General features: G+C 35.1%; 1 protein-coding gene across 2 annotated transcripts in view; it reads left to right on the forward strand.

The window, feature by feature from the left end:
• The window catches only part of LOC150110651 (uncharacterized), a 368,437-nt gene that overhangs the window by 146,586 nt on the left and 209,368 nt on the right, over positions 1 to 12,483 (forward strand). For both annotated transcript variants that reach the window (XM_090400018.1, XM_090400012.1), the window contains exon 6: positions 7,952 to 8,054. In XM_090400018.1, the coding sequence (XP_090256144.1) occupies positions 7,952 to 8,054 (103 nt within the window). The remainder of the gene's footprint in view (positions 1 to 7,951; positions 8,055 to 12,483) is intronic.

A 12,483-nucleotide genomic window follows, 5' to 3' on the forward strand; every position in this document is an offset into this window, starting at 1 on the left:
CACTTTGACTCGCCGGTCATCCAATATCATATCATGCACTTGATCAATGATTTCTGGTGTTGTTACACTTTTTGGATGTCCTTCACATGGATCATCTTCAAAGCTGGTACGGCCATGTTTAAACTCAGCAGTTCATTTCTTAATTGTCGAAAATGAAGGAGAAGAGTGCTCATAAACTTTTATCAACTTCGAATGAATTTCTTTTGCCGTTAAACCTTCTTTTACAAAGAATTTTATAATCGCACGATACTCAATTTTATTCAGACAACACTTTTGGTTCAGACAACAGGGATTCAGACAACACTTTTGGTTCAGACAGCTGTCTAAAACAAATTACTCGATAGAATGATTTGCTTATGACAGATGTTCCAACTTAGAAAAAAAAATCTTGCCGATAGTGTTGCTATCTATGGTCGAGGCTGAAAACTTTTCAGACCACCCTCATTCTTTGTATTGTATTGATATTACTGTATTACAGGAAATTGACAAGGCTATGAATCTTGGTGTAATGGTGGATAGAGAGTTGAAATTCAGAGGACATATTGCAAAAGTTGGTAAAATAGCTCTAATTAGAATTAATTAGTTGTTGAAGAAACCATTTACAAGTAAAGATTTAAAGGTTATTATCCCTCTTTATAAGGCTATGATTCAGCTGTATTTTGACTACTGCACAGATTTGGTCACCTGGGTTTCTTGAAGATGAGAAAGTGGTAGAGTCGATTCAGAGATGAGTGACCAAACTTTAATCTATTTTCATATTGAGCATACCACAGGTCTGGAATACTCTCAGTGAGGGCAGATTGAAGGTGTGTGTGTGTGTGTGGATTGCAGAGTTTAGTTGACAGACAGAGGAGAGGGGACATGATAGAAACTTATAAATTACTATAGGGATTCTGTAAACTTAACACAAAAGAAAATTTCAATACATGAGGAGTAGGGTGAGAATAAGGGTTACCCATGGAAGTTGTATATGAGTATGTTAAGTGAGGATGTCCAGACTAGGTTCTTTGCTTGGAAAGTGGTGAATGAGTGGAATGAATTACCAGAGGTAGATGTCAATGCCCTGATGGTGATTAAGTTTAAGGAGGGGTATGATAGGTATTGTGTTAATGATGGATGGTGTGAATCGCCTGCAATGAGTCTTTTGACCCCACGAAGATACTTATGTAATAATAAAAAAATAATAACAGCTATTATTATTAGTACTGCTAATAGTAAGAGTCAAACCCAGATAACTGAGAGGAGACCTTCATGTAGCCTTCTAGGAATGCAGAGAACTTACCAGGTCTTCTGACCTAATGTCTAATCCTCACTTTTTCGTGGTACACCCTGTTAGGTATTTACCAAGATAGTGAACAAATTATAATGGGCTAGAAATTTGAGGTTTTGCCAAACAAATTGTATTCTTGTATTGTATTTTGGCTTAAACCATAATAACTCAAAATGACGGTACAACATGACAGCATTTCCTGACGGTTGGGGCATTGCAAATAAAGCCCCATTGTATTTATCAGGGAACCAGGGCAAACAGTAAAAAATCAGCTGCTGGAAGAAGAAATCCCAACTTAACATCAGCAGAGCTGAAGATTACCACAGTCAAATAAGAACTATTGATGGAAAGGAAATGGAGCTAATAGAATAACTGTATAAGTACCAGAATGACATAATAAGTATTACTGAACCAAAGAAAACAAAAATAAGCAAAATCTTTCTAAGCAACAAATACATCGTCATCATTGTGCGTATCAAGGATTTAGGCCTAGTGTGGCCTGTTCCAGCCTTAAAAGTCATCATTTAAGAGGACACCCTGGTTTTCTTTTTCCTAATGGTTTGTACTTTAAGGCTTGCTTTGGTAAGCTTTCTATTTTCATTCTTTGAACATGTTCCATCCATTTATGTTGCTTAGAAAGATCTTGCTTATTTTTGTTTTCTTTGGTTCAGTAATACTTATTATGTCATTAACATATACTCATATACATTTTTTCTATTACTGATTCTTGGTTTGTTTCTTTTGTGATCAAATAGAGTATACTTTGCAGTTTTTCTCATAAACTTCATTTCTGCTGTTATTAATTTTTGTTTGTGTTTTTGTTTCATTGTCCAGATTTCACTTCCATACATAAAGACTGGTACAGCTAATGTATTGTATACTTTTAGTCTGGTTTGTTTTTGAACTAGGTTTGGTTTAAATATAGAGTTAATTACACCTGTTATTTTTAAATATTTTGCAATTTTTACATTTATATCTTTTTCATTTTCATATGTGATCATACATCCCAGGTAGTTAAATGAATTCACCTGTTCTAAGATCTTGTTATCTATTACTATCTTAGTTCTTGCTGGATCTTGTCCTTTAAAGGCCATAGTTTTTGATTTTTCTGTTTGATATTGTATTATCATACCATAATCTTTGGCTACCTCATTTAGATCTAAAATAGCTTTCTGTAAGTTATCTTCAGAATTTGTAATTATTATTTGGTCGTCGGCAAAAAGGAGTATTTAAGTTCACAGTAGGAGAAAGTTTAATACCTTGATAGAAATTTTTATTCCATTTTATTATTATTTCATTTAGGTCAATATTAAAAAGAGTTGCTGAGAGGGGACATCCCTATCGGACCCCTTGGTTTATCTCTCTCATATATAATAGCTCATGATTTAATCTTATTTGTATTTGATTATTTTCATATATACTTATGATGTGTTTTAGGATATTATTTGGTATTTGTCTTTCATTTAATATGTTAAATAAAATGCTTCTTTTAACTTTGTCAAATGCTTTTTCAAAGTCAATAAATGCAATATGCAATATCAATGCAACAAATACAAGATGCTATATATGAAGGCAATAATGATCAGGAAAAGTAGGAGTATCTATAGCATTCAACACTAAATATGAGGAGACTTATTTGTGCCTATGGTCCTACGGAAGGTTAGGAAAGAATTGGAGGAATTTTTCAAGGCACTAAAAGAAGGCAGCTGACAATGAAAATGTTGGTCGTTGTTGGAGATCTAAACAGCAGAGTAGGAAATGATTACCAGACATGTAGAAATGTTTATTGAAAATTTGGAGAAGAGAGCAAAGTTAATATTAATGGTAAATACCTGCTGGATATCTGTTCAGACATGGGCTAGTTATTACTAATGCTATGTTGCAACAGAAAAATGTGCATAAATTCACATGGAGAGATGATGCAAGAAATAAGAAAGTCCTATTGACTGTGTTATGTTAATAGTGATATTATCCCACTGGTTGAGGACACAAGAGTATACAGAGGAAATTCAGCCAGAGAGACATATGGTTGGATGGTCTGCAAGGATAGAAAAAATTAGAACTTCATGGTGTGTACTCACAAAGTTAAAGAGGTAGACAAGGAAAAAAAGAAGTGTATCAGAAGTTCTTGGCAAGTACCGTATATTCCGGCATACAAGTCGACCTGGTGTATAAGTCAATATTGGAATTTTTTGAGTTTATTTGAGTTTTTATAATATACTCGTTGTATAAGTCGACTTGAAACATTAATTTTAAAAATAAAAATTACGACAGTTTTTAAGTAAAATTTTTTTACAGGCATCAACCACTAAAATCATAACTGCCTTTTTAGTCCTTCCATTCTTTGTTTTAGCAAAAGATAAAAAATACCTAGTTGAAAAAAGAAATTTTATTTCGTATTGACCAGTTGACCAATAGTGAACTAAAGTGCAATGGCTCCTTTTAAAAGAATGAAATATGACGCGAGTTTTAAGTGCAAAGTGATTAAATTTGCAAAAGAAAATACTAACTGTGTTGTTGCACGATAGTTCGGAATGAACAAAAAACTAATTCGCGATTGGAGAAAAATGAAACTTTAATATTGAAAATGCCAAAAAATAAGTGCGCATTACGGAAAGGAATTTGTAAGTGGCCTATTCTGGAAAATAATGTTGCAGATTGGGTTCGAGAAAATCACCAAAATGGACTCATTATAACGAGAAATAATATTCGTTTGTTCACAATGATGATGAAATTGATGCTAAATCTGATGGAGAAAACGAATATACAATTTATATAACGATATACCAGAAGAAATTACAGAACCAGAGTACAATGAACTTTTCATACATTCAGACAGTTAAAATTGAATTTTAATTATGTAGTTACCTACCTATTTTCTTTTGTAAATAAATAATTATATAACATGTAAATAATTTTTTCTGTAAATAAATTTGATATAAGTTGAAATATTTTTACTTATTTACCCTTTTTGTATATTGCTAATAAATTTAACAGAGTATGATACATACTAGTTTTTTCTGGGAAAGCAATCAATTTTTGACCCGGTGTATAAGTCGACCTAAAAAATTTAGTACTGTTTTTTAATGCTGAAAGTCAACTTATATACGGTAAGTCAGCTTGTGCTCTTAGAGAATACAGAGAAAAATGTAAGAAAGTGAAGCACCGTGGAGAATTAACTAAACAAAAGTCATGGAAAGACTTACCAGTCTTCCCATGATTTTTGAGAAGCACAGCATGGAATAGATACAACATAGATGCATGTTGTATCTATTCCATGCTGTGCCAAAGCAGATTTTTCATGTTTACTATTGCCAGTGTAAAACTAGAATTCTTGTATTCACTTTTAACAAACTATCGTCTGAAACACTCTTCATCAGTGTTGGTATAAATTTGAACTCTTGTTTAAAGAATGCACTGAGGCCTTACTTCACCATCTGAACTTAAATTGGAATGACTGCCTCTCTCTCTCTAAGTTATGGGAAAGTCTTATTTTAATCACACATCAATACTTTTTTTTTTAAATAGCTGATGAATTATCAATATTGCAATATTTCTTCAGTTATGTTGTTTTATGTATAACATGACACAGATCTTACATTTTCAAATCAATCCTTTGTTTGCATTCTGCTGGTGCCTGTAATATTCAGGCTGAAATATATGGCCTTAAATAGTTTTACTTATCTCTTTTTTTTTTTTTTTTGTGTGTGTATGTGTGTTAGAAGAAACTGCTCATGGCACCAGTATCTCTTAAATAACACATGTAAGTTGCATTATCCAGTTTTCCAAAATTGCTCATATTGCATTTTTAAAATTTTTTTTTTATTTTTTATTTTTTTTTTAATATTGGGCATTGCAGCCAATTTTTCTTTTCCTTTCTGAATATATCTCTAATTTTTCTGCTACTCGTACTTCCTCCTCCCTTTATTTTTTTACATTGTTGGTTACATTAATTGTTAATTCCACTTGTCTTCAGTTGTGCTGGTGATGGAGATTGATTTTTTCAGGACCAGACTTTTCACTCTAGTTTCCTCACTAAAACGCTGTTGACTTTTTGTTTGACCGTGCACCATCTCAACAACCATGACATTTTGATTATATTTGTAGCATAATTTTGAGTTTGGATATTCAGTTCTCTGTATTCCTTAAAGACTATATAGTGGTCTCTTTTTGGCTATCTAGCTTTAACCCTTAATTGAACAAGATTTAAAGGTTGGTCGTAGAGCCTCTGCTACTAATGGCTCAGCAAAACATTAAGCAAGTTTGAGTGCAGTTAGTAGTTGGCAGAGGGAAAGTCGTTCCATTCTGTTGGCACACTCTCCCTCGATGAGTCTTTGAACTCCCTGGAGGTGTCACATAATAATAAGATTTACCATCTTAGTCATCCAGAGCTGTTCAAAAAGTAACACTGCTTTACTTAAAGAATTAATTCTCCTCCTTCCCACTACCCCCCCCCCCCCCAAAAAAAAAAAGCCTTCATAAAAACAATGTGTTACTTAGATTGATGGTGGAATAGGACTTTTTCTCTACTACATTGGTTTCCATAAATTAAGGAACAAAGAGAAAAATCACAATAACATGGGGGGGGGCATACAAAAGTCAGGTATGTTATGTAAAAAGTGATGCTGAGTCTAGTTATCATATACAAATGAGCCATGCCATAAATGCAGGCATTTTGTAGTGGTTTTCAGTTTCATTTCTGGAGTGAGAACATGACATTTCATTATTATTATTACCCCAAGACCCTCATGGAGTCAAAGACTCATCTGGGAGGTCCTTTTATCACACCCACACACATCTCATCATACCGTGCACTCAAACTCCTTGCAGACACCACACTCTCAGACAAGGCATTCCAATCATTCGCAACTCTGCACGAAAAAAACCTGCCTCTCACTCCCCTACTCACACCCTCTTTATACAGTTTCCAGGGATGACTTCTGGTTCTCCCCTGATTTCCCACTATTCTCTGTAGAACTTCTCCAGCATTGATCTTATAACAACCCCTTACTAACTTATAGGTCTCTATCATATCTCCCCTCTTCCTCCTGTCCACCAGACTCTGCAAATTACATCTTCTCAATCTTTCCTCATACTCGACATTCCAGAGGTCAGAAAATACCTTCGTCAGTCGCCTTTGGACCCTTTCCAACATCTCTTCATCCTTCTGAAAACCCGGTGACCAAATCTGGGCACAGTAGTCCATGTGTGGCTTAATCAAAGGCTTATACAACGGAACAAGAATCTCCTACTTCTACACGTCAGTGTCCACATCATTCCCAGAAGCCTTTATATTGTCTTCACAATTTTGGTGATGTGTTCCCTAAATTTTAGATCCTTATCCACTATCACCCCCAGATCTCTTATTTCCTGTACCTCCAACAATATATTCTCACCAAGCATAAATTCTGCATCCCATCTTTGTTTTCCAAATTTTAAAACCTTACATTTTGCAACATTGAACTCACATCTCCATTTCCTTGCCCAATCACTTCATGATAGGAAAATTCTTGGATATGGCTGCAAGATATTACTTAACCAATGGATTCAGGTGGCAAGCCATCGTGAGACTAGCGTCCAGCCAAAGTCAGATAGATGTAATCAGATGGTTGCACGTAAGTTGTTCTGCAGTGTTCACAGACTGTGGAACCAATTCCAGCATTCATAAACAGCATCCTGAAGACACAGTGAAGGAAGGTCATATGCTGCAACCACAGAGGATGACTGATATTTTCAATTATCTGCTCGCTGAAACAGGAGTGCTTCCCTGAATCAGCTAAAATCTGATCTTGTGTCAACTACAGGAACACTGATATCTACTTTCTCTTTGCATAGAAGGCTTCACAAAGGTGATCTGTATGCTAGGCAACCAGTAACTGTCTGTGTACTCCCTATCTCTACACCATAGGGAAGAACATTTGAAATGGGCCATGCTCCAGCTGGACCTAAGACTAACAGGGATCAGTATTATTTTGCTCTATAAGTGATACCAGGCATGCTCTGATTTGGGGAAAACTAGGGACATGCTATCATCTCTCTAATATCTGTGAAAGGGAGGACACTTATGGTGGAGGTAGTGTGATGGTTTGGGAAGGCATCTCATTGGGTAATGCAGGTGTGATAGGGGAAGGCATTTATCCTACAAAACAGTAATGATTCTCCTCATCGATTAAAGCTTGTGGACCAATATCTTCAAAAAGAGACTATTGTATTTATGGACTCACCAGCTAGGTCTCCTGACCTTAAACTATTGAGCATGTCTGGGATGCTATAGGTAGATTTGTTGCTACTCTCAAACCCCTTCCCAAAAACCTTCAGAGACTTAGGAGAGCTTTGCAATTGTTATTGTTATTACCACCTGAGCTTCTGGATACCATTATAAACATTATGTAGCATCATTGTGAGTGCTGTATTGCAGTGAAGGGATGATTACATTCCTTATCGATTCCCTTATTTTAACCTCTTGTTTTTGACCATTGTCTTCTTGTACCCATTTGATACTATTTATTTACAATTTTTGTGGGTGTTTCTTTCATATTTTATGTTACACAACAGTGGACACTATTGTAAAGTAGAGCATTAGGAAATGTTCATTCTATCTACAGTAACATATTTCTTATTATTATTTGCACTTGAAATTCTATATTATTATCATATTTGAGATTTAATTTTTATTTTCAGAAAAATGACATTAATAATCCTGCTTTGTTGCTTGGAATTGGGCAGGGAAAAAAGCATCAAATAGATCGATTTACTCATGCAAAAAAATTCTTTCTTGAACTTGGTAAGAATAAATATTAATGATAATTTCTGCCTAAATTTATTGCAGTATATTAAGTGAATATCTGATTAGTATTTTGTTATTCATAATTCATTTCATTTTCATATTGTTTTCTAGAAGTTACTGATATATACTAATTCCATTTGCTTTTAATTTCCTCCAGTCATAATATTATTAATCAGCTTGATTAATCTGTAACAGTTGCAGATCACATGACAACACAGTTATGCTATATGGAATTCATAAGGTATCAGCATCAAATCTGGTGATTTGTTTCTCACTGAGAGTAAGGGTGGATGAGTTGAGATCCCTTTTGCAAGAGAAAAAGGAAAGACTGTTTTGGTGGCATATCCTACCTCACCTCATTGAAAGATAACATGGAATAATGTTTTTAGGCACTAGTTGTAGATGATCTTGAAGCTTGGAATGTCAGAGTACTGCATGGTTTGTCAGATGTTGCAAGTTTTTCCACTTGGGTGTACTATAAATTAACGATACCAAGAAATTATATAATGACTTCACATCACTTGCCTTAGTATCCCATAATGCTTTGCATTATGGAATCCTTACAAGTATGTATAATTCTATGCATTATGGGAAGGGTCACTACCCAGACTTGTTTTGAACTTCATTGAGGTCTCGTCAGTGGGAACCAGACTCAAAGGTTGAAGCTATAGGCAATAGTTGTAGATGATCTTGAAGCTTGGGATGTCAGAGTACTTCATGGTTTGTCAGATGTTAATTTATAGTATAACCAAATGGAAAAACTTCCAACAACTTTCTCTAATCTAGAGTATTTTAATAATAAGGTGTGACCCCTTTTGGCTACTTGGATATGAAAATATGACTTCTGTATTACTTCAACCTTAGTATCACCTCTGGGTCTGGCTCTGGCTCCCACTGATGAGACCTCAATAAAGGTTGAAACTGGTCTGGGTAGTGACCCTTCCCATAATACATAGCATTATACATACCCGTAAGGATATGTGCTTTGCATTATGGGATACTAAGGCAAGTGATGTGAAGTCATTAGCTTCATTATACAAGTTGCCCCAGTCCTGAAAATAGTTCAGGTGCAAACTTTGTTTGCTTACACTTGGATGAAGGATTAAACCAAGTATATAATTTCTTGGTATCTTTAATTGGTTTGTCAGATGAGTAGGATTAGTGAAAAGTCTTATTGTCTTGTACACTAGGCACTGTAGGAGTAGTGGTGATTGCGAGCAGGTCATTTATCTACAGGAGAAAGAAAGAGAAGGTAATAGGACAGCCTTGAGGCACTCGAGCATTGGTGGCGAAGCTTGGAGAGAGAGATCTACCATGATTTACAGAGAATGACCAAAGAGAAAGCTGACTACATAGCTACAGAGAGTGGTAGGGAGATTAAAGGATGGCAATTTGTTTAGTAGGCCTTGATGCTGCACATGGTCAAAAGCTTTGTAAATAACAAGGATGGGAGCACAAGTTTCTCCAAACTTTTCCATGGCATGATTCCAGTGGCAGGTAATGTAAACTACAAGGTCAGCTATCGATCTTGAATGACTGAATATACTGGTGGTCACTGATTAATTGATGGACCTCTACGTAGTGGAGGAGTTGGCTATTGATGACTTTCTCCATTATTTTGGAGATGGTGGTTGGTTGGAAGTTTGACAGTAGACGTCTATCACCCTTTTTTGGAATAGAATGGATACGAGATTGCTTACATGCATTGGGATAAATACAAGACATGTATAATAAATTATAGAGGCAGTGCAGGGTGGGTGTTAGCTTTGGAACTCAGTGTTTGAGAACAATTGGAGAGATGCCATCAGGACCAGGAGACTTTTTAGTATCTAAGTTATTTAGTAGTTTTCTTTTTTTTCTTTCTTTTTTTTTTTTTGCCAAAAAAAAAAGTCAAAGTAGACAACTACTTTGTCTAATTTCCAAACATGAGGACTACATCCAATTCCACCAATATATCTACTCAGGACCTGCTAAACATGCTTTGGACACTCACCACAGGATAAGCTTGAAGAAGGTCTCTCTGTTATAGTGCACCAAATAAAATGAAATGCTATTCCTCAAATCTGCCTCACTTTCTAAACCTCAACAGATTAGGGTGCATGAGACTGTCTGAAATTTGTGAAGCATACATCCTAAGATCTTCAGCCCAATGGCCAAGACCATCCAATTCTGCCCACTAGTGGGTGCAATTTAGGACTCCAGACCTGACTTTAGTTGCCTTTCTTCAGCCTGATTTGTCCAGTGTCAGTAATGTACTTGCATGCACAAATCGTTTTTTGTGATCTCCCTGATGATTGCAATGTAACATTACCAAAATATAGGAAAGTATTAATTAAAGTTTTTTTGTAATTAATATTTCAGTATAAGTTGCTATTTCTGGAAAAATAATAGTTATAATTCCTTTTTGCAGTTTTCTGAGCTTTTTCAATAGCTCCAGAATATATTAACACCTTCCTGATTTATTTTCTATGTTCTTACCAAAGTGTTCCTGTGACTTTTGTAAAACTAATTTTACACAATGCATTGCTTTTTTGCATTTTTCTCTTATTCCCTAATTGCACAAGCTGACTTACTTGCCAGGAACTAATGATATGCTTTCTTCTTTTCCTTGACTACCTTGAGTATACTGGGGATTTTGGATTTTTCTATCCTTGTAGATTACCTCACTTTTAGATTACATGCTTCTCTGGCTGAATCAATCAAAGTTTTCTTTAGGGTTTGCCACTGTATCTCCAAAGTTTGTTTCTTGTTTTCAAACTTTTTCAGTTTTTCTTGAACAACATTTGTGTATTTGAGCCTACAGTTCACATCTGATAGCTGTTCAACTTTGATTCATTTGAAAACTTTCTTCCACACCCTTTTTTTCAATGTGAAGTTCGATGTGACGTTCCTTTCCTATTTCAAATCCTCTGTATACTCTTGTGCCTTGAACCAGTTGGAAAGCATCACTGTTGACAATAACATAGTCAATGGGGTTTTTCTTATTCCTTGCATCTTCTCTCCTTGAGAATTTGTGCACCTTTTTATCTTGGAACATGATGTTAATAATAATTAGTCTATGTCCTGAGCAGAAATCTTGCAGGTACTTACCATTATTATTAGCTTTGTTCTTTTCTCCAGATTTTCCCAAAACATTCTTATATGTTTGGTAATCATTTCCTACTCCTCTGTTTAAATCTGCATCAAGAAACAACTTTTTCTTTTTCGTTGTGTCAGCTGACTTCTCTACTCTTTCAAAAAAATCCTCTATTCTTCCTTAGTAGAATCTTCTGTGGGACCATAAACATAAATAAGTCTCATTGTCCAGTTCTTCATTCTGATATTATCCTACATCACTCTACTTGATATTGTCTGCCATTCAAGATGATTATCCTCATATTTAGAGTTTAATATTATAGCTACTACTTCTTTTCCCTGATTGTTATTGCCTGAAAATAACATCTTGCTGTTGCTTAGAAAGATGTCACCTGTTTTTGTCTTCATTTCAGTAACACCTATTATGTCGATCTGGTACTTATCCAGTTCTTCTGCTAGTTCTATTTCTTTTTCATTGATGCTTCTTATGTTGTTGGTGTCATTCTTGATTTCTGCTAACATTGAGTTGGGGCATGTTCCAGTAGCTGACTTTTTGCTGTTTGCCCTGGTTCCCTGAGAAAAATGATTGGAGCCTTGTTTAAATGGGTGATGCTTCAGCCAGCATGAAATTCCATCATGTTGTACCATCATTTTGAGTTATTATGGTTTAAGCCAATTAGAATACAATTTGATTAGCTAAATCCCAAATTGCCAGTCCATTGTCATTTGTTCAGTATCAGGTAGATACCCAACTAGGTGCACCATGAAAAGGTGAGGACTGGACACCAGGTGAGAAGCTCTGATTGTCTGCATTCCCAAAAAGACCATTTGGAGATCTCCTTCCAGTTATCTAGCCTTGACCTTTAAGCACCCCATCAGAGACCTAGAAAATTTGGGTCTTGGATGGGATTTAGTAGGGATATTCTTCTGTAATTATGACGAAAAGTGGTATTAAATCTGAAATCAAAATTAGATATATTGAACTCATTCTTTGCTTTATATAGCTGATGGTCTATTTCTTAATAAATCCAAAACATAAACTGCATTTTCATTGGAGAATCTGTAGAGCAAGTAAAATTCTTTGATTGTTTGGGCACAATTTTTAATGAGAATGGAAAATTAAACTAACTATATGGTTATTTCAAAAAAAAAAAAAAGAGAGAGAGAGAGAGAGAGAGAGATTTAATGTCTGGATAGTACTTAAAAATTCAGAGAAAGAACAAAGATCTATTGTGGATATTGATGCATTTGGTTAATGCCTTAGAAGATGAAGATATAAGATTTGACAATATTGGAGTTCTGAAAAATAATAAATTAATTTAGAAGCTAGAAATAATCTAAACTCAATGTG

The sequence above is a fragment of the Typopeltis vanoorti genome, chromosome 1, assembly GCF_054136105.1.
Source record: "Typopeltis vanoorti isolate ZY-2024b chromosome 1, IOZ_Tvanoo_1.0, whole genome shotgun sequence".
Taxonomy (NCBI): Eukaryota; Metazoa; Arthropoda; class Arachnida; order Uropygi; family Thelyphonidae; genus Typopeltis; species Typopeltis vanoorti.